This window comes from Populus nigra, chromosome 2 (genome assembly GCF_951802175.1).
Source record: "Populus nigra chromosome 2, ddPopNigr1.1, whole genome shotgun sequence".
Lineage (NCBI taxonomy): Eukaryota > Viridiplantae > Streptophyta > Magnoliopsida > Malpighiales > Salicaceae > Populus > Populus nigra.
The window spans coordinates 44,357,936-44,380,549 of NC_084853.1; the positions used below are offsets into that span (position 1 = coordinate 44,357,936).

General features: G+C 32.3%; 2 protein-coding genes across 6 annotated transcripts; one reads left to right on the forward strand and one right to left on the reverse strand.

Moving 5' to 3' along the window:
• Positions 1–1,481: 1,481 nt before the first annotated feature.
• Positions 1,482–6,173, forward strand: LOC133682443 (polygalacturonate 4-alpha-galacturonosyltransferase-like). Of its 5 annotated transcripts, none has more exons than XM_062105791.1 (12): positions 1,482–1,637; positions 1,772–1,944; positions 2,172–2,215; positions 2,324–2,383; positions 2,509–2,643; positions 2,778–2,841; positions 2,924–2,970; positions 3,135–3,469; positions 3,599–3,956; positions 4,176–4,763; positions 5,108–5,403; positions 5,846–6,173. In XM_062105791.1, exons 2-11 carry the CDS (start codon positions 1,785–1,787, stop codon positions 5,381–5,383), a joined length of 2,067 nt encoding a protein of 688 aa, XP_061961775.1. In that variant the 5' UTR covers positions 1,482–1,637; positions 1,772–1,784; the 3' UTR covers positions 5,384–5,403; positions 5,846–6,173. The 5 variants fall into 5 exon arrangements, with proteins under 5 accessions (XP_061961775.1, XP_061961773.1, XP_061961774.1 ...); XM_062105789.1 differs by having other exon boundaries at positions 5,940–6,173; XM_062105790.1 differs by having other exon boundaries at positions 5,823–5,935.
• Positions 6,174–12,581: 6,408 nt separating this feature from the next.
• Positions 12,582–14,480, reverse strand: LOC133683130 (gibberellin 20 oxidase 1-like). Its single transcript, XM_062106659.1, has 3 exons — positions 13,795–14,480; positions 13,357–13,678; positions 12,582–13,167 (listed from the first exon to the last, which is right to left on the reverse strand). Exons 1-3 carry the CDS (start codon positions 14,346–14,348, stop codon positions 12,874–12,876), a joined length of 1,170 nt encoding a protein of 389 aa, XP_061962643.1. The 5' UTR covers positions 14,349–14,480; the 3' UTR covers positions 12,582–12,873.
• Positions 14,481–22,614: the final 8,134 nt, after the last annotated feature.

The following is a 22,614-nucleotide window of genomic DNA, read 5'->3' on the forward strand; positions in this document are numbered from 1 at the left end:
TTTTGTTAAAATTTAATATGATTTGCACGTTTTGAATTGTTTTGCTGTGCTAATGTCAAAAATATTTTTTTAAAAATAAAAAACATCATTGACATGTATTTCAATACAAAACATTATTTAAAAAGTAATTGCTACCACACTGCCAAACACGCTTTATATAAATTAGCCAATTTGCGAAAAAGGTTCCTAGTTAGAGAGAAAGGCTCTTGGTTGGAGAGATGGAAGGGAAGAGATAAAGTGGCCATAAAATCAATTTTTGACATGAATTAAAAATGTAGTTGTGATTGTTTTTCATTCAGAAAAATATATTAATAATATTTTTTTATTTTTAAAAAATTATTTTGAAATCAATATATCAAAATAATTTAAAAATATTAAAAACATATTAATTTAAAATAAAATTTTTTTTTAATTTTTTTCAAAAACGCTTTTCAAACACATCACATCACGGATCATCACTTTTATTTAATAGATCCTAGCCTTCCGAATTGATTAAAAGTGTTTAGGAGCTTCAAAGTGGTCGAAAAAAGTGATATAAATAGCGCTGTAATTAAAATTAATTTGATGATTTGTTATTTAAAAGTGGACGTGAGTCTTTGTCACCTCTATTTGCTACTAAAAGCAAGTTTGCAAGATATCCTTGATTTCTTGCTATTAAAAAGTATTTTATGTAGTGAGTGTTTTTTTAATTCTATAAAATGTTTTTTAAAATATTTTTAATTTAAAAATATTAAATTAATATTTTTAAGGATTTTTAAATAATTTTAATATACTAATATAAAAAAATAAAAAAATATTTTAAAAAACATTCTACATCATGCCATGCACACACGTAACATTAGAAATCTGTGCTGGATTGGATTGGATTGGAGGGCTTGTTGACATTGACAAAGGACCATTATAAATGATGGAGTGTTTGAAATTATAGTGTAGACTGTAGAGTATTTTTTAAAATAGCTTATGGTTTGAAAATATTTTAAAATAATATTTTTTTTATTAATATATTAAAATTATTTAAAAATATTAAAAAAAATCAATTCAATAATTTTTTAATTCAAAAATACTTTTAAAAAACACCTAAAAGCAAAAGGAAAAAATTTGTAAAATATTTTTTAAGAAAATTTTTGTTTTTACAATTTAACCATGTTTTTTAAAAAGTTTTGAATATTTTTGTTTCAACTTATGTTTTTTATATGTTTATAACGTGTTTTTATGTATTAATATAAAAAATAAATTTAAAATAATAATAAAAGTTTATTATTTAAATACTTTTCCAATTTTGTTTTAAAAAAAACAACCTCAGAATCCCAGCAACAGCTAAGTACAGCCAAGAGTGTATAAAAAAAATCAATCATTACGCACGCATAGACACCCACGTATACAGTATTCAATTAAAAACAACACCACTATTATCGCCGGTATTGGGTCCCACTCTCCCCAATCACTAAAAGCAAGGTCCAGAGTCCAGACTGTCTATGAAAACGACATCGTAATCCGACACGCAGTTAATTCGATCGTTGTAAAGAATTAGAAGAAACAATAAAAGAAAGAAATTACTTGCAGTCTCTCATCCTCCAGGTTAAGAAATCGAAATCGAAATCGAAATCGAAAGCGAAAGTCCTCTATATCTTCTTCATGTACTGGACATTTCTCATTTTCTTTATCGAAAAAATCTGACTTCACATTTTCATTAATAATAATAATAATATCAAATCATTGCATTTCCCTTCAATAACACGCTTTCATTCTCTCTGTTTTCTTTTCTTTTTAGGTTTTGATAGGCAATGGCGTTGAAGCGGGGATTATCAAGTTCGGGCGTGAACAAGAACCGAAGTGGTGGTGGTGGATCTAGATTGCCGATTATACTCGTGATTTTCTTCTGCTTTTTGTCGCCGTTGATTTTCTTTGTCGGTCGACGACTCATTATAACAAGCTCCTCTGCTGGTTAGCTTAACAGATATTTATTTTCCTTTTTATTAATTTTTCAATTATTATGAAACATTATTTTTTTTATATAGTTTTGTTGCTAAAAAAAGCTTCAATTAATATGTTATTTTTAGTTAATTTAGTGGCATTATCGAGTTAGTTAGTCAATAGCTAGTGTGTTTAATTAAGCTTCGGCTTCGGTGTTTTGCATTTACATCTTTTAAGTGATTAATGTTGCTATGCAGATCAAAATAATAATAATAATAATGCAGTTGGTTCTGGTAAGCAGGTATATTTTTCGAACGTTTGTCATCTTTTACTCGTTATTTTTAGATATGATCTGTGCGTCTGAGCCAAGTTTGAGTAAAGCGAATAAATATTGGATTGGTTGGTGCAGCAATTGGATTGGAGAGAACGGCTGGCCTTGCAACATGTGAAGCCTCTTTTCTCAAAAGAGGCAAGTACAAATTGCTGATTTACTTGGAGATTTCGTGGTTTGTAATTCTTGTATGTGGTGATTGGTAGGTCTTCGGTTTACTTTTCGATCACATGATGTACTAATTAGAATAATCTTTGTTTTAGGTCATTGATGTTATCGCATCCAGCACAGCTGATTTGGGGCCTTTGAGTCTTGATTCTTTAAAAAAAAACAAGTTGTCTGCCTCGTGGAAAGTTATTGGTGGAGAGACTCCAGTCGACAATAAGGCTGCTTCTGAGGTTAGGATGACTGTCATGCTTTGGTTGAATCTTGTTCTTAATACTATGTCCCGTGCACCATTTTTCTGTGAGTTTTATGTCAACTTTTGATTGCTGATTTTTTCTGAGCTTGGATTTTCATTAATTTTCCGAAGACAAACCAAACAGCTACGGTTGTCAAGCAGGAAGCATCTAAGGGAAAAGTTGACAACATTTCTGGTAATATAATTCTCGAACCAGATACTTTCATAAGGTTCTTGCTCAAGTGCTTATCTGATCTTCTTCTGTTTGTCTCCTGAAGAAGATAATGCTCGATCCGGTGACACACCTGCAAAACTAGCTCGAAGGGTAATTATCTTTCTTGAATGCTTTGTCTGGTTGCTACAGCTCCTTTCCCCACTTGCCTTAAGATCCATAGCTATGAACTAGGGAAACATTGGAGTTATCAAATTATTGTTTAGCGTAAATAGCTTTCTGAGTTGTAAACTTTGTTGCCTTGAGAGTTTATGCAGCAATTGAGGGAGAAAAGACGTGAAAAACGTGTTGCAGAGTTACTGCGGCAAGATGACGAAGCAACTGCAAGACTTGAAAATGCAGCCATTGAACGCTCTAAATTAGTTGATGGCGCTGTTTTGGGAAAATACAGTATATGGAGGAAAGAAATGGATAATGAGAACTCTGATTCAACAGTACGCTTAATGCGGGATCAGATGATAATGGCAAGGGTGTATTTGAGCATTGCAAAGATGAAAAACAAGCGTGACTTGCTACAGGAACTTCAGACTCGGCTCAAAGAGAGTCAGCGTGCCCTTGGAGAGTCATCGGCTGATTCTGATCTACATCCCAGGTAGAGCAGTGTTGGTTGTCACTGTCCTTTGCTGTGTGTTATAATCTATATCTTATTCTTCTTTTCATGTTGATGATTATGGCAATCTCTTAAAAAGGATAATATGTTGCATGCTTGATTTATTTTTAGTGCACCTGGAAAGTTAAAAGCAATGGGCCAAGTTCTGTCAAAAGCAAGAGAGCAATTGTATGACTGCAAGTTGGTTACTGGAAAGCTCAGAGCAATGCTTCAAACAGCAGATGAACAAGTTAGGAGCTTAAAAAAACAGAGCACATTCCTGAGTCAACTGGCTGCCAAAACAGTTCCTAATGGAATCCATTGCTTGTCTATGCGCCTAACAATTGACTACTACCTCCTTCCTCTTGAGAAGAGAAAGTTTCCTAGAAGTGAGAATTTGGAAAATCCAAATCTTTATCATTATGCCCTCTTCTCTGACAATGTCTTGGCTGCATCAGTTGTTGTCAACTCAACCATCATGAATGCCAAGGTGCTGCAGACTTGTTAATTTGTGATACCAATACTGTTAATTTCCCAAATTAAAAAAAAAACAACAAAATCATTCCTCAAGCTGTTTTTCCTCTCAAGAATTTATTCCTAAACTATATTTTTGTCCAGGGATTTTTATAGTGCAAACATGCCTCTCATTTTCTGGGACTTGGATGCAAGCTGCTTGTTTCTCTAATATTCTTCTTGGTTGCAATTGCAGGATTCTACCAAACATGTCTTCCATCTTGTTACTGATAAACTCAACTTTGGAGCGATGAATATGTGGTTTCTACTGAACCCTCCTGGAAAAGCTACTATCCATGTTGAAAATGTTGATGAATTCAAGTGGCTCAATTCATCCTACTGCCCAGTTCTGCGCCAGCTTGAATCTGCTGCAATGAAAGAGTATTACTTCAAAGCAAATCATCCAACTTCTCTCTCATCTGGCTCTTCAAATCTGAAGTATCGAAATCCTAAGTATCTTTCAATGCTTAACCACTTGAGGTTCTATCTCCCACAGGTCTATCCCAAGTTGGATAAGATCCTGTTTCTTGATGATGACATTGTTGTGCAGAAAGATTTAACTAAATTGTGGTCAGTGGATCTAAATGGAAAAGTGAATGGGGCAGTGGAAACCTGTGGTGAAAGTTTTCACCGGTTTGATAAGTACCTTAACTTTTCAAATCCCCATATTGCCAGACACTTTGATCCAAATGCTTGTGGGTGGGCATATGGGATGAATATTTTTGATCTTAAGGTGTGGAAAAAGAAGGATATTACAGGAATATATCACAAGTGGCAAAACATGGTACGTTGTTGAAACCCCTGGTATATTTCATGCTTTGTTGTGCTCTTCCTACACGTGCCCTTTTTGTACATAAATTCTTAAATTTAGGTGCTGTGGAGGAAGTTTATCTATTTCAAACCAGCATTTCATATTAGGTGCTAATTAATTTTTTCTACTAGAAGTGGTCAAAAAGATGTTTTTATCGTACTCTTTTATGCATTGAAGGCGTGGCATGTAGGTAAAGTTTGTTTTGTTATTGTTTGAATGGACTAAAAGGTTAACTTCCTTTGTTTTAGATAGTCAAGATGTGAGTGCAGTGTGATTTAATATTCTGATTTTTCTTTTTTGATTTTGTTGAATTTCAGAATGAAGACAGGGTACTGTGGAAGCTTGGGACATTGCCTCCAGGGCTGATTACATTTTATAATCTGACACATCCTCTTCAGAAATCATGGCATGTGCTTGGATTGGGTTATAATCCAAGCATTGATAGGTCAGAAATTGAAAATGCAGCTGTTGTCCACTATAACGGTAACATGAAGCCATGGCTGGAGTTAGCAATGACTAAATATCGACCATATTGGACCAAGTACATCAAGTATGATCATCCATACCTTCGAAATTGCAACCTAAGCGAGTGAACTTTTAAAAGGCTATTAAGGTACGGCCAATCTCTCTCTCTCTCTCTCTTTGGAGTTGAAGGAATAGTTCATTGATTTAGATCAAGAGAAGGAATGTTGTTGAATTTTCTTTGCTGCATTTCCTTCTATCCCGATTGGTTATTGTTTCCTTGTAATTCATTAAATTTGTTTCCACCATCCCTCATATGGAACTAGGTAAAACTCTGTGCTATTGACCTGTAAAGTAAACCCCCACAAGGCAGTTCTTCCCTGAATCTTTCTGTCTCTGTTTCTTCGCAGCTTAGTCTAGTTTAGACAAGAATAGTTACCCTTCATATAAATGTGAATCATCTGTATTCTGTTAACAATGGCTAATTGATGTGGTGGTTTTCCCTTGCAATAACTTTTGAATTTAGTGCTGACTGGTCGTATATAAGCTGACTGCTTTGAAGTGATACAGTTTCTTCTTGACATTCTTTCTAGTCAGTGACTAGAAAGACTTGACTACATCTCTTTCTGGCACAAGAGCATGATTGAAACTCAGGTGTTGTAAAATCCTCTTGGTTTTTTTTTAAAGCTCAACGTCAAGTTGTATGCACAAGTTCTCGTAGCTCGTGTGGGTGTTTTCCTGACCATGGTATTGAGATACAAGACAATGATGTGAAGGCGTATTAAGGAACATTCACCGTACATGTATCAAGAAAACTATCTTTTACACGGTGACGAAGGCCACAAGATGGGGCATTTCAGGCTAGCATGATGACTCTTGTTGATACTGTTAATGATATTTTACTTCTGCTTTCTACTCAAATGTGAGGATATGATATATCTCCCCGTTCTTTGAAGGAGAAGCAGAAATGAGGGAGAACAAAGAAAATGAAATCAAAACTGTATCTAATGCAATAATGCAGTGAGCCAGTCCAACAATCCAAACTACGTAACCTCCCACAGATGGGGGTGGTTGTGGGCTGGGTCTGGTTTTGTCCTCTCCTTTCACATTCCTCTTGGTATGGTTATAAAATCTAACCCGATGGTTGGTATGGGGAAGACCCAAACCTAGTTATTTATAAAAAACCCTCAGAGCCAGCAATTTCCTAGGCCTAGCCCAAAATGATTACAATCCCTGCTCTTTAAAGCTCAAAATTTCCTAGATAAAAGGAAAAACACAAAAAAATGAAAAAAAATAATAAAAAAGAGGAATGAAATCAAACCCTAAACATGCCAAAACCCCTCTTTAATGCTCGCAATTTCCTAGGCCTTGCCACAACATTCATTGTCCCTGCTTCCTTCTCCACTATCACCGTTCCTGAACTAACCACTGCATTGTTCACCAAAAGAAGAAACAATTTCATCATCATAATATAATTCAAAAGAAAGAAAGAAAAAAGAAAAACTCTAAAATTAGAAATGGAAAAGAATAGAGAAGAGAAGAAAAAATGTATGAGATATTCAGATTCGCGGAAGAGAAGGCCGAGACTGGTAAGGGAGCAGAGGAGGACGACGAGGACATCGGACATAAAAAATAAGAGGCTAGAATTCCTATACGCATGCAAAGTGGTAGCGCACTAATGTTACACTCACCAATCCTATCAATGCCTTCCATTTCTTTGTTGCGACTGCCATCTCGATCTATCATCATCTTATTCTTCTTCTTCGTTTTTAATCTCCCATTTCTTTGCTCTTGTAGTTTTTGGATATCCATTGTAGAACCACGAGCTAGAGAGACAGGTAGTAAAAAAAAGTATTAGTGAGGTGGTTAAAGAAAAAGAAAACTCAGGATTGAAAAGTACCAAGGAAGGGAAGATAGCAAAGAGATTGAATGGAATGAGATAAATTAATATTAACAAGTTTTACTGATGGGTTGATCGAGTTGTAGGTAGACTTGAATTTTTAAACTAATCATTTTCTTATTTGATTTTTTTTCGAGATAGGTCTAGGATCCGGATTAAACTGGTCCAAGTCAACTTGCTGGCAGTAAGAATGTTCTTTGGACAATATTGGAATACGATGGTGTATTGTGTAACTTGGTTCCTGTGTCGGAACTTTTTTTTTTTTTTCGGTGTGCGGGGGCCTTTCAGTTAAGGTTTTCATGTGGTGGGATTTTCGTTATAGCATCAAACAAATCCTAGTTTTTATATCATTATTAGAATAATTATGTAATAGAAATTATCATGTTTAATAATGGACCTTTTAAAAGGAAAAATTTACAGCAAAAAAATAAGAAATTGTGATATTTAATTAGTCGGGCTAGCATGGGTTTAAGGGTAGGCAGCCACAGTCTACTGGATGAGGCCGCAATACCATTTATGTAAAAGCTGGGTTTTCTGAGACGGGCCGGGCTGAATAGCCAATCTCTACTCACAAATCCTGACGCTAACGAAAAAGGCAAAACAGGAAGTCTAGTATTCGTTCTATTCTAGTTTTTTGTTCCTTCCCCGAAATGAAAAGATTTTTTTTTTCCAGGCTGTGAGTATCTAATCGCTTGTCAAAGTCATGGAATTTTGTGTGGCAGCACGACTAAAAGATATGAGCGATTTGGTGACAGAAAAGTGAGTAGAGCATTATTATGCAACTGAGTCATATAAAGAAAGTTAATTTTTACCAGAAGTCATGGTAACTGAAGTAGTGGAAGAGGGAGAAAAAAAACCATGGTCATCTTCAGACCTTATGGTTCAGAAAACAGAACCCATGAGAACGTACGGGTGTTGTACCAGAGGATTTCAGAAAAAAAGGAGAGGTGTCAAGAATCAGAGATCAACTCGTAGTTGAAGCCCAAAATAAATAAATGTTTTAAGTATCGTTAAACCACGTAGTTAATAAATATATTTATGTTAAACGCATCAAATTCAGACTGGTTTAACTGTCATATTCTAATTCCCTTATCTCGCAAACACCCTTTTTAGTCCACTTCCATTAAACCTGCCTTTTCTCCCTTATATTCCAAATTCAATCAAAGCTGGGCATCTTTTCTGCTCCCCATTATCTCAATAATGACTCAAATCCCCCACTAAATCTCCATTAGAAAATTAAGCAACCTGTGCGTACGGAAAAAGGGTTTGATGTTTTTGGATAAAAATTATGTGAATATATAATGAGTTTGTCCTGAGAATGCTTCTTGTCTAAAACATATCGTAGAAAGTTCATGTTCATATATAGGGTCCTGTTGATACAAGATGGCCTTGCTTTGCAGAATCATGTGCTCCAGCTTTTCATCGGCGAGTATCTGCTTGACAATCCATCATCTTTATTTGTTTTGTAGGCATCCTTTCTGGTCAATCCTTTATAAAAAGATCTGGAAGTTTGTTGGACCTGGAAGATCTTTTGTAGATTCATAATTTGATAGATTATTGTTTTCGCTACTGATGCTTTACTACTTGAGGACAGCACCATTATTCTTCTCCACAATCTTGTTGGTCCTAAAGCGCATTTGTGCAATTTGCTGGATGTTGTATCACAACTGTTCGACAACTAACTAGTGGCTTTTGGTTGCTAATGTGTGCATGTTAGGAAAATATCCTTGAGCTTGCTCGTATCGCTTGGTGATCGTTGGATCATGATGATTGTGGACTTGGTGAATATATTGATGTGTAAATCATGAGATTTTTTAGGTCATGGCAAAAACAAGCGAGTCAAATATGGTCTCTGATGAGGTTGGTGTAGACTAAGCTAAGCCAGTACCGGGGTCGGTGTATTTGATATTCGATTTGCCTTTTTTACTTTTGACTAAAATCACATAAAATAATAATAATATATTTAATTTATTGGGATGAACTCAAATTAACATATACAAATTATGATATCATGTTAATATCATGGAAAATAAATTAATAAAAATATTAAAACTTAATTTTTAAGCAATTCATCAATGAAGAATGAAATTAAAAAAAATTAAAAAAATCCAAGTCAACTTATCAAACCCGAATCCTAAAACAATGATAAGCAAAAAAAAATTCAAAAAAATCATGAAACTCAATTTTGAATCAATATAACATTTAAATGATGAAATTAAAAATAAATCAATTAAAAAAAATCAAGTTAATTCGGTTTAATTCATCAAACTATTTACTAAGGTCATGAAATTGAAATAACCCTCGTAGAAAAAAAAACTAAAAAACAATTATGAAATTTAATCTTTAATCAATTTAAATGATGAATGGTGAAATTTTAAAAAAAATCATTAACAAAAAAGATATAAACAATTTAAGTCAATTGGGTTAACATATAAAACTCATAACTCGAGTTATTCAAATCATAAAACTTAATTTCAAATAAATTTAATTTTAAAAATTAAAATGTAATAAATAAAATTTTCATAAATAATATTTTATAACGAGAAAAACAGTAATTTCCCCTCCGAATTGTTAACTAATTGCGGGACATTAAGCAATAAAGCTTTTAGCCGCTAAAAATAAAAGATACAAGTTTGCTGCTGCTCTCCTGTGCTGGTTTGCCCCGGCGTCACGTGTTTCCAAGGCTGCCATGAAAACAAAAAGGTCTATCATCATTTAAAGAATTACATATAAATTTTAAAAAACTTTAATCGTAATAAAATTTGAACTTCAAATCAACTAACTAATAAAAACAAAAATTAAATACCAACAATAAAACTAAATAAAATTCAATATAACTCGGGCTTGATCTCCATGATTAAAAAGTTCCGAGCTGTGCCGTATCTCGAGTCTAGTTTCCCCCATCATATTCTCAACAAAGGAGCCATGGTAGGATGAGGTACCTATTTCCTGCCTCCTTTGACTTTAACTATATTGCTTACAAGGGAAAAAAAAAAAAAAAGGGAACCATGATAGGATCGCTTTAATAGCATTTTTTTTTAGTTTAATGTTGTATTTGGGTCAGCTTGCGCATACTTTGATTAATTCTACGGGCCCTGAAGTTAACAATCATATAAACCTTTAGTAACCATCATATGAGCAACCACAGGGTTCGAATCTGAGACCACAGAAAGAACAAATCTCTTGATCTCAATCTTTTACCACTGAGCCATTATCTAGATGGTTCTTCGATAGCATTTCAACACACTACATATGTGACAAATTCTTGCTGATTTTAAATTATTGGATCCCACAATATGATATGATTCAGATTTGAGATATTCTAAATTCAAATCTCGAAAAAAGATGGGATATAATTTTAAAAAAATGAAGATAAGTTGTTCCATGTATGGTGAAGAATAAATTACTTCCTCTAGTTTTGCAAAATATATAAATTATATAATTTCTTTAATTTTAAAAACTAATTAATTAGACCCTTTTGTCCATTTCGTGATTTAAAAAAAAAAATAGATTTTAATAAGTAGAAAGATAAAAAATAAGGAAGTAGTATGGAAAGTTCGATGAGAAAATAATAATTTTTTTAAAACAAAATAATATTAAATTAAGTATGACAAAAACTGTTCAATGAACTAATTAATTAGTTTTTAAAACTAAAGAAACTATATAGTTTATTTTGCAAAACTAAAAAGACTAATTTATAATTTATCATATAGTTCAATTAAGGCCTATATATGACCTCAAAAAGTGACATGTAGTGAAGACACCCGACATAGCATTTGTTTTATACTAAGGTCAAGCAAGATAGGCACTCCCATAAGCTTATTTATATCATGAGGTGATCATGTGGATACTTCAATTTAAGAACCTAGATGACAAAATATAAGCCTTGTTTAGTCATGCGATTTCAGTATATTACAATTTTTAAAAAAAAAATCTTAGGATTGTAAAAACATCAAAATAATAATTCTCAAAGTTTTTCCAAATAATTTTGATACGAGAATATTAAAATCAATGAAAACATTAAATTAATACATTTTCACTTAAAAAAAATCTTCTTTTTTATATAAAAAATACTTGTAACACCCTACCGAATGGTAAAAACTAAAGTAGCTCTTGAACATGCTGCATCACATGGGGGAGCAATTCGATCAACTATCTACAGAAACACCCTAACATATACATGTTAGGTATACAGCTCTTCTCCACTTTAGTGTTAGTGCAAGCGTCAGTGAAGTACTCGTTTTGTTTCGACTCGTATAATTAAAAATATTTCAACTCACAGTTGGCATCTTTAAGGTTGAAAATGAAGAGCAAATTAGAGCCCATACTTTGTCTTTGAAACTCTTAATTATTTGGCTAAGTGTTTTTGTGTGTGTGTGTGTTTTCCATGGAGTGAAGAATAGCTGGCTAGGTTCCACGCACCAGTTGCTTACTTTACCAAAACCATGTTAATTTAGCTGATCTCCCTGTTAAGTCATGCTTATTCTAAACAATCATGGGATAAAGGAAAATTGCTAGGATGATGGACAAGCCAAAAGAACAGCTTTCATGTATAAGTGGAACTTCATTATTACTACGTTTTTATCAATTTTTTAATGTTTGAAGCCCTCAAACTTGCATGTGCTAACTAGCTTTACCCGACTTTTTTTTCTTCCTTTTCTACTGAAACCCATTATAATTGGATGAAAGTAAACTTGAGTAACGAGAATTTTCGTACGATTTGCTAGGTTCTTTTGTCGTAAGCATGAAGAAAAGACATTGCATATAGCACGTCCTGCAAAAAGGAAAAGAGAAAAGTTTATAGACTTTTAGTTAAGTTGACAGAGACTCGTCAGCTAATTAAGATTCACGGACTGCTTACTTGCTCGTTCGGACTTTATCTGGGTCGTGTTTTATATTCATGATCATGAGAGAATGAAAGTAATTTTTGCCACACACTCACATATATATTATCCTGCTAGTACTGGTATCTAGTTTCTATTGGTCCATGGAAGATCCAATGTGTCTCATGAGTTACTTAATAGAGAGTAGCTAGAATTGGAGCCTGTGAGTCGGAAAACCGAATTCTAGCCACTGGGATGTTACTTTGATGAGAACATCGGCAGCCGGACAGTTAATTCCGATAAAATATGCAGATGGAGCCTCAACGCTTGCGTTTATTTTTCAGAGGAACATACAGAATGTTTTAAAAACAGGAATTTAAAGCATTTTTTTTTATTGGTTACAAATTCCATTACTGGGATTATGATTCAGGGCATCGAATTAGAACGCTTTCCACCATGTATCTTGTAATCAATTAATACATTATTTCAGATTTTGTACCATCTGCGACAAGTTTTCGTCTGGGAATCTAATTAATGAGTATTGTTACGTGCCAAGTAGAAAGATAGCCGAGGCAACCAGAATTTGGTGGTGGCCAAACACATAAGTACATAGAATCTATACATGTCTTGCATTAACAAAATTAAAATAATAATAAAAAACAATAAGAAGACATGCATATATGGAGCCCATTCAAATCTTTATTCCTACAATTTGCTTCTTACTTGCATTGATGTGATTCTCTCCAACACTAACACACTAGCAGCTACTTACAGGGCTGGCCTGTTTTTTGGTTCTTCTGTTGCCTTTTTCCTCTAAATACACATCATGAAGAACCAAGTCCCTCCTTCTTTGCACCTAGCATTGTCCACTGTTATAATGTCACTTTCCTCAGCCTAATTAACAGGAAGAAGCATTTTTGGTACCCCCGCAGTTGTTTTTTTGTTGAAGCCATGTTGTGAAGACATCTAGGGTTTTCATGTCAGCCCTGTAATGTTTTTGTGTGAATTCTGACAAAGCTGGCCATGTGAAGTCCGGATATACCCTTGGATTTTTATAGCCGACCAAAGTATTTGGTGGCTTCACCACCTTGTCCATTTTTGGACATAGAAAGAAAGCGAGGGATTTCCTTACTGTTACGTTATTTACCACTGCTCTATGCAAGCAACTCTTGAAAATGCCATTTGATAGAGCCTGAAACAACAACACAAGTTTTATTGGTTCTTGGTCAAATTATTAATATAGTAATTAATGCCTTGTTTAGACATGTGCTATTTTTGGAAAAACCTCAGAATGGTAAAAATGGACTTTCTTTGCGGGATGGAGGAAGTAATAATTGATTAAAGGGTTCCGATTAGCCTAGTTGTTTGTTGATGGTCTTACCATGAATGTGTCACCAATGTTAACGACGAAAGCTTCCGGATCAGGAGTAACGGAGTGCCATTTTTCTTCGACGAACACTTGAAGGCCACTGACATGATCTTGATGAAGAATTGTTAAGGATGTAGGATCACAGTGAGGCCCAGTGCCAAGAGTTAATTCCGGTTTTTGGCAAGGAGGGTAGTAATTTAGTCTCATTATTGAATCATTTCCTTCGAAGAAATCTCTAAAATATTCGTTTCCAACTCCTAGACTTACTCCTAATAGCTCCATAATTCCAAGGGAAAGAGTGTTCATGGCTTCACAATATTCTTGGTACACCTTCCTATTCAAAACAAAATCACAAATTATTGCATAGTGTCTTCACTTGCTAATATTCTACATAGACAGCATTGCGTAATATTTTAATTTTTTTGAATGAAATTAATTATCGTTTCTTACCCGAACTGTTTGAATTCTTCTCCCATTACATTCAAGAAGTATTCTTGGACGATGTTAGAGGACTGATTGTCAGCACAATATCTGAAAGAAAGTGTTTCTTTCCAAGGAAGCTTGGAGGAGAATCTTCCAGTGAAGCTACTGGCATACCCATATTGCTCTCCTATCTTCCTTTGAACTGGCTTCTCCGAGAGCTGCTTACCAAAGAACATGTTCATACCCTCATGAGCTTTAGCTATAAGCTTTGAGTCAACACCATGATTAACAATTACAAAGAAACCATGCTTCTTGCATGCCTCATTTACTTGCTGGGCAAGTTTTGAGACCGCCAAAGGATCTCCAGTGAGGAAGCTTCCAAAATCAATCGGAGGGATTGCAAGTTCGGGGGGTTCAAGGCATGGTTTTTCGTGGTCAGGCCAAATGAACTGAGAGGGTAAGTTGGCTTGGTGTTGAAGGATTGAAGCATCAAATACTAATGGCTCTGGAGGAGGAGGAGGAGGAGCTCGAGGAGGAGGAGGCATAATTGTCATGTTTGAAGGGAAACAATCAATGGGCATACAATGTTATATGTGTTTCAATTTCTAGTTGGATCAAAAAGATATTATAGGAACTAGAAGGACTGTTATCTACTTTAGACGTTGATGAGAGAAATTGAGAGGAGAAAATGGAACTATGAGAGGGGAATGACTAAAGAGGAGGTATGTAGAATTTAATAGGCAGTTAGGAGGCAGATCGAGGAGTGAAAATCCAAGACCGTTCCTTGGGAAAGTAAGTGAACAATATTGGAATCTTATTGTTTTTAACTGTTGCGTCATTCCTCTTTAGAGAGTGTGTATGCTCTAGCCAGCCTGCCTACGTACCTAGCTAGTCTCATGTTTTGTCCGCATGGTTATTAATTATTATTTACTGATCATCAATGATACTATATAAAAGGATTCTATAGCTTTCGAAACAGATGTGACATATATATATATTTCTCCAAATTACATCTCAATCCTGTGATATTAATTAGACCTAAATTCTTGACAATAACATAAAGCCGCAGCAGCTCTGTTTAAACAACAACTGATTACGGCCACTGACCCCTGCTTAATCCTTGTAAAAAGCAATGCATGCCTTAGCTTTTCTTTTAATTTTTCAAAAACACCCTGGAACAACTCATGTTTGAGTAAAAATTGACTAAAAGATATAGCAAAATAGTATATATTATAGTGTATATATAGATATATATTGAGGAGGATTTGAAAGGAAAAAATAAAGTGTGAGAACCCATGAGAAAGAAAGGTTCTCTACCACGGATGCCAACTCCCACTAAACTAGATTCCGGTTTAGATTTATGTTACTTTGTGTATTCATGGCCCTACGTGCTTACACTTCATTAATTTAGCTATATGTTTATTTTTTGGTTACATGCATGTGCTGTCTGTGTATATGATTATTTCACGAACAAATTAATTTATATATGTGGCTATAGAGTACACAACATGTATAAATATTTTATTGCCTGGTCTCACGGAAGATTCGAAGATCGATGAGCCGAGTCCCGTGCACCGGCTTTGGTCGCTTTAAAGCAGTGGGGAGAGAGAGAGAGTGAGAGGGATAGAGAGAGAGAGAGAGAGAGAGAGAGTGATAAAGATATATATGTTTCTTAAATAGGATACACTATTAAAAAATTATCAAATACAAAAAGAAATGATGATAGAAAAAATATCATTGAAAAGTTACAGTAATTTTTATTGATGAAATATAATATCATTGTATTTGTCAGTAATTAATTACAAAAAAAATTTATCGACGAATATCGAGGGAATTACAAGAGAGAATCAAGAAATTAAAAAACTAAGTAAGTATTCCTTTGTTATTTTTAATAGAAAATATGACGTGTCAATATTACAGATGGAATTACTGATAAAATATAATTGTTGTTAATACTCGTCGGTAAATCCATCAGTAATATTTAAGTTATAACCTACTAGATCTCCTCACCCCCTACCTCATTTCTTCTTCTTCTTCTTTTCAGCAGAAAACAACACCCTTCCTCCCTCGTTTTGTCACAAATTAAGTTCTCATTATCATAAATCTAACCACTTGAACACTCTATCTGTTATTATCCATGTTCTTATTCATTTTATAAAAAAATTCGCCACATCAAGTAAGCAAACTTACCCAATTTTTTATATTAATTTTTTGGTATTTTTATGTAGTATATGTAATTTATTTGTGTGTTTACTTGTTTTATAGTTTTTTTTCTATAGAGATGTTTTGTATGAATGCATGATTTATACATGTTATGGTTTGTTTGATATATTGAAAAATTATATTTGTTTGTCATTTGAAGAAATTGAGTTTGATTTTTTAAATTAGATGTTTCATAATAAAATAAACAATGAGTTATTTAATTGGTACATTTTATATTTTATTAATTTTATTGTTCAGTTGAAAATTTAAGTAAATTTGGAGGAATTAAATTTTTCTTAGAGAAAATTGATAATCATTAAAGGGTACTATTAAAATAGATTAAATAATTTCATATTATTTTAAGCTTCACTTAAGAATAAGAATCAACCATGTTCCAAGATATGATGACGGCGGAGAAGTGCTTTCGAGTAAGAGTTTGTCAATATTTTTCTATCTTGGATGACCTTTATAAAAAAAAAACAGCGAGGGGAAGATACCTGACATAAATCGAATTCAGACACGCACATAATTATGTGTTATTTAACTACGATGAATTTGAGACTTTTTATTCAATATATACAATATTAAATGTTATTATTTTTAAACAATTTTTCTATTATACTTTCATAAATTGATAGATTGAATAATTCCTCATAGGCAATATCGTTAATTTTTGCTATCTCAAAATTCATATATGACTAAATCTTAAAATTTTTAATTATAAGATGAACAATTTACCACGTAGTTCAAAATACATGTAAGCAATAATAAATAATTCTTAACCATAAAAAACTTAATTTCATTACACCTTTCTCTTTAACTATTAATGGTTGTAATCATATACCAAGTTTATCAAATGGAAAGGAATGCTAGTGATAGTTTGAATTTACTATGTTTGGGTTCTGAAAGAAAAGTCAAGTGTCATAAAGAGTATTTCGTCAATGGATATGTCTTTTATACTGAAGAGTATGATTAGTGTAGAAAAACCTATAATAGTAGAGTTTGTGTTAAATGATTAACTTCTAATGAGTTTGAAGTTGATTATTATGGAAAATTAAAAGACGTGATTGAGTTATAATATCATAAGGAGTATAATAGAGTCTTTTTAATCAAATGTTATTGATACGATACCAATGATAAAGGAATCAGAAAATATCCTCACCATGATTTGGTCAAAATTAATACAAAGACTAGGCCTTACAACATCGATGATGTCTTTATTTTTGTGAAGCAATGCCAACAAGTTTATTACACATACACCTTTTTCTTTGGATATAATTATTCTAGGGTTGATTGATTATCCATAGTTAAAACTAATCTCAGGGGTCATGTCCAAGTTGTTTATAATGATAACGATAACGATAAAGTAAATACGAGAGACGATATCTTTCAACGTGATGAATTAATTGCTGCATATTGAGTTTCCTTATCTACCAACTTATAAGAAAATTTAAATTTTCATGTAACAGATAATATTTTTATTGATGTTGATGTCAATGCGTTAAATGATATATTAAGAATCTATGGACATACAGAAGTAAATGAAGATGATGATATCGATGAGCTTCAATTCAATAAAAAAGATTATGATAGATATGATGATAATGAAATTGAAAAAGAAGAAGAAGAAAATGACAAATTTGGTTAAAAAGATTTCAAACTGATTTTAAATGTAAAACATCAATGTGTAATGAAATTGACTTTAATGTAATGTTTTTTTGTTAATATTGCTTTACAATGAACTATTGTTAACATAATTGAAACATTTATTGTTTTGATTTTATTATTATATTATTGAACATAAATGGTGTTACTGTGTTGTGATTTTAATTTATTCACAGGTTGTATAGATATGAGATCGAGCCAACAATCTTTAGCCATTTAAGTGATTGTACCAGAACAAGTTCAAGTTTAGACGATCCAGCTTAGTGCTGAGATGACCCAACTTAGATATGAGATAGCCAACTTGAGGGATAAAGTGAATATCCTTGAGCAAATGTTGACAACCCTTATTAGTATATACGGTCAACCTCGTCGTTTTCTTGGTTTCAACAAAGATCCACCTCCGCCTCTAGCTTTTGTCCATTAAATAAATTGTATTCAATTTATTATTTTTTAAATTAATAATAAAAATTTAGTTTTTTTATTTTAGTTTAATTTGTTTTTAATTTTTTTTATGTATTGTTTATTTTATTTTAAAAAAAAAATAAATATAATACTAACAGAATTACCAACGAAATTTACGATGAGATATTGTATTCTCCAGGGGGGGGTCTTCTCCAGGTAGAAAAAACTTCGAGGCATGTCCATCATTGATTAATTGTGGGCTGCTTATAAATGCTGCGTGCGAGGTCGGGCATTAGCATGTGTCTAAAGTCGGATATGACACTATACTAACACTTTGTTTTTATACATGCGCCTCATAGAATATCCTGATCCCCTCTTCCAAGCTATAAATTTTTACCAAGATGATGCCCACATACACGTACGTACGTACGTACGTACGTACAATATCATGTACTCCTACGTACTTTATTTTCTTTCTTTCTTTGTTTTTTAGTACTTCTCATACTTGTACTTGAACATGTGTACAGATGAAAATCCTGAAAAAATCAAAGAGATGACATCTCCATTTGGATGGATGGACACCCTTTGGGCGTAAATTAACTATAACCAAAGTAATTTGAAGAGCATGGAGGATATTTGGAGACTTTTTATTTTTGAGTTTTTTTTAAATAATTAAAATTTTATTTTATTTTCTTTACTTTAATTTTTTTTCAAATCGGTTTTGATGTGGTGATGTCAGAAATAATTTTTTTTAATAAATTATTTTGATGTATTTTCAAGTAAAAAGCATTTTGAAAAACAACCGGTACCACACTCTCAAACACCCCTTTATTGACTGTTTGATAAGTACTTTTCAAAAGTATTTTTTAGTTAAAAATATATTAAAATAATTTTTTATATTTTTAATATTAATAGATCAAAATCATTAAAAATATCTAAAAAATATTAATTTAATATATTTTTAAATAAAAACATTTTAAAAATACTTTAAAAATAAAAGTCACCGTGATGCTAAACAGTAAATTTAGTAAATTTGAAGCTGACCTTTTGTAATGGAACCGATACCAATATTATATGGTAAACCATGAACCCACGTATTAGAAGCATTTTTTTGTTGTCACTCTACCATTAGAGGAACAAAAGGCCCCATCCGCGTTCAATTTCTTCTTGACTGAAATTTTTGTTCTTCCAAGGCAACCACTAAATGTAAGGGTTTCTATTTTTTTTATTTTCCTTTTCAGTTTTTTTTAATAAGAAGCCATTGTAATTATAGTTATTAAACCTGGACCAGTCTGATGGGTCAACTCGAGACTCAGGGGCTGGACTGGTTCGGGTTTGTTAAAAAACTGGTCAGTACAATGATCCAATGATCCAGCAGGTCAACCCGTGACCTGGGCGACCCAGGCGAGACCCGACCAAGACCCAAAGTTTTTTTTTTTATAAATATGAGATTTGAAACCCATTAGTATATATACTCTATGTTCCCAAGAAAAAAATTATGTTTTTTCAATGTGGGATAAAAAACTTTTTAGTTTAAATACTTCAACTTAAAAGGATAACATAGTATCTTTTTAATGTGAAATTTGAAACCCATTAGTATATATACTTTATGTTTCCAAAAAAAAAAGTTATCTTTTTTCAATGTGGGATTGGAAACACATTAGTATATATACTCTATGTTTCCAAGAAAAAAAACTATGTTTTTCAATGTAGGATTTGAAATCCATTAGTATATATACTTTATGTTTTCAATAAAAAAAATTATTTTTTTTCAATGTGTGATTGGAAATTCATTGGTATATATACTCTATGTTCCCAAGGAAAAAGTTATGTTTTTTCAATGTAGGATAAGAAACTTTTTTGATTTAAATACTTTAACTTAAAAGTTTAACATAATATATTTTTAATGTGGGATAAAAAAATTTTAAAAATATTTTTTAAAACTTCATTATTTACAATATATATAACCTATATTTACATGGATTTTTTTTTTATTTTTTTATATAAAATATTAAAACTTTATTGTTTTTTAATTTTTTCAGGTTGATCCAGGTTGACCCATGAAACCCGGGACCCGGCTCCTTGGCCGAGTCAACTCCCGGGCCGGGTTTAATAACTATGATTATAATTATTTGGTTTTGATTTTTCAAAAAATTAAATATTCTTTTTTCCTTCTTTTTACTAGTTTCTCTGTCCCTTTATTTCCTACCGTTTGTTTTATATTATTTGCATCTTTAACAACTTAATCTTATAACAATATTTGATCTTATTCATTAGAAAAAAATCTTTTTTATTTTTTTGAAAATAAACAAATTGACGTATTCAAATAAAATTTCACTATTCATTGCTTCCATAATTGCACCACCAATCATTAATTAATGAATGCTTTCATCAATTATCATCATAATTTATTATATGTTAGTGGGATGACATGAAATATTATATGTTTATGAATTACATAAATAAATTAAAAAAAATAGATGATTCAAATGTTAATTTGATAAAAATAATTATAATTTTTTATTTGATTATTAAATTGTATTCAAATTTTATAACAAGTTCTCTTTATGGAAAGTCAGTTAATTATAATGAGCTGGTATCATAAAAACACTTAAATTAGACCTTAAAGTTTATGTTTTTTTTAATTTTTAGTTATTTTTAGTGTTATTTTTTAATTTTAATTATTTTCCCAATTAATTTTGATTTGTTTATATTTTTTTTCTATATCGGTCATTTCAATTTTGCTACTAATACAAATATTTGATATGTTATTCTTAAATGAATTTTATGAATTATTGATTTAAGAACAAATTAAAACAACTTCCTTCACAATTGAGGATTAATATAACCTAGGGTTGGAGAACTCTTTATTTTCTATATATTTCACTATATGTCACCTCGAACGATAACTAAAGAAGAGCAGGGCTATGTTCAAGGTAGCAAGGTCTAGGTTTGATTGGGTATTGACCGGATACTCATGGGCTAGTGAGTATTGGACAAAGATCAAGATTGAGATGGTCAATGATAGATCATGGAAACTTCATGAATTTTTTTACCATCGCATCTTATTTCTCCTCACAACTTATCTTTCTATCATGTTTTGTGTGAGGATAATCATACGGCTAATAACTTTGCAAATAAAAAGTATGAGAAGAATATATAACTTTGTAGCTTGGATTTGATTGATTAGTGTCATGGCATGTTCAGTTTTGAATGTCCCTTCTAAGTTTATGATATCATAACTATAGTAATTTTGATATTTGTTGTCATTATATTCTACGTATTTTTTTGTTTGTATTTTCTTTTTAATAGGCATTGTTATTCTTTAGCTTATATATAAAAAATGGTTAGGAAAGCATCGGTCTAGAGTGTCAAAGCTAGGTCACCAATACTAGGTTCAATGCTCTCATGAATTGGTGCGGGTTTATGTTATACATGTTTGGTATTATGACGATGATTACTTTTCAAAATACTTTTCACTTGTAAATGCATTAAAATAATATATATTTTTTATTTTTTAAAATTTATTTTTGATATCAACACATCAAAACGATAAAAAAAAACACCAAAATATTAATTTAAAGTGAAAAAAAATAAACTTTCACAAAAACACTAGTAAAAAAAAAACACACACGACCTAAAGCTAAAAGTTTAAGTGCGGTAGCCTTTAACTAGATACATGTCAAGAAAGAAAGATGCGGAAAAGCTAGGAGAATTGAATTCGTGGATTGGAACCTCCTTCATGCAACTTTGATTAGCTCAAGTATAATTAAGTGGCACGCATAATATTATTCTTCAAGGGCCTAATTGGACACTTGCAAAATATAAAATTAAAAACCATGGCACCCTCGAGATCCCATCTCTCCGTCCATTTAAAAAAAAGAAAGAAGCTAGTCTCAAAAGACTGGCTGGTAACTCCTGGCTGGATACAGGGGGCGTGGGCTCCATTGAGCTTACTTCCACCATGTAATGTAAGCCCGTGTGGCTTTCACATTTTCAATTTCACCTCACCAAATTCTGCTTTCATACGTGTCGTCAGTATCTTTATCTACAAAACAATACTCCTCATCTCTGAATTAGATCAATTATACCCTTTGTGTTTGTCCTCACTTGCAACTTTTTTAATCAGTTGGATCCCTAATGTATCCAAGAATATTCAGTTGGATCCTTTTGCCAGCAAATGTGCCTAGGCGTGTTTGGGAACGCGTTCCCAAAAATTTTGAATTTGTTTTGCTTAAAATGAATTTTTTAAAGTTTTTAGATTGTTTTGATGTACTAATATCAAAAATAATTTTTAAAAATAAAAAAAATTATTTTAATACATTTCTAAGCAAAAAATACTTTGAACCGCCACCATTACCATAATCTCAAACTAGCCCAAGCCTTTTCTCAATTGATTCCGCAACTTGTAGACAATGTTAGGCCTGCTTGTTGATGGAAGGATCAAACAAAGAATTCCTAGATATGCCAGGGACTTAATTGGTAAAATGTATTGGTTGAGGCTCTAATTGAAAAAAAAAAGTTGTAGATTAGGAACTAATTTGAGGCTATCCTTTAAATAAATCATACTTTCATTGA

Bases quoted from the DNA above. Each gene is read 5' to 3' on its own strand.
- LOC133682443 (XM_062105791.1), top strand. From the start codon at position 1,785: ATGGCGTTGAAGCGGGGATTATCAAGTTCGGGCGTGAACAAGAACCGA. The intron at 2,384-2,508 runs GCAAGTACAAAT...TCTTTGTTTTAG, and splicing joins AGCCTCTTTTCTCAAAAGAG to GTCATTGATGTTATCGCATC. The intron at 4,764-5,107 runs GTACGTTGTTGA...GTTGAATTTCAG, and splicing joins ATCACAAGTGGCAAAACATG to AATGAAGACAGGGTACTGTG.
- LOC133683130 (XM_062106659.1), bottom strand. From the start codon at position 14,348: ATGCCCATTGATTGTTTCCCTTCAAACATGACAATTATGCCTCCTCCT. The intron at 13,679-13,794 runs GTAAGAAACGAT...TGTTTTGAATAG, and splicing joins GAAGAATTCAAACAGTTCGG to GAAGGTGTACCAAGAATATT. The intron at 13,168-13,356 runs GTAAGACCATCA...TTGTTGTTTCAG, and splicing joins ACATTGGTGACACATTCATG to GCTCTATCAAATGGCATTTT.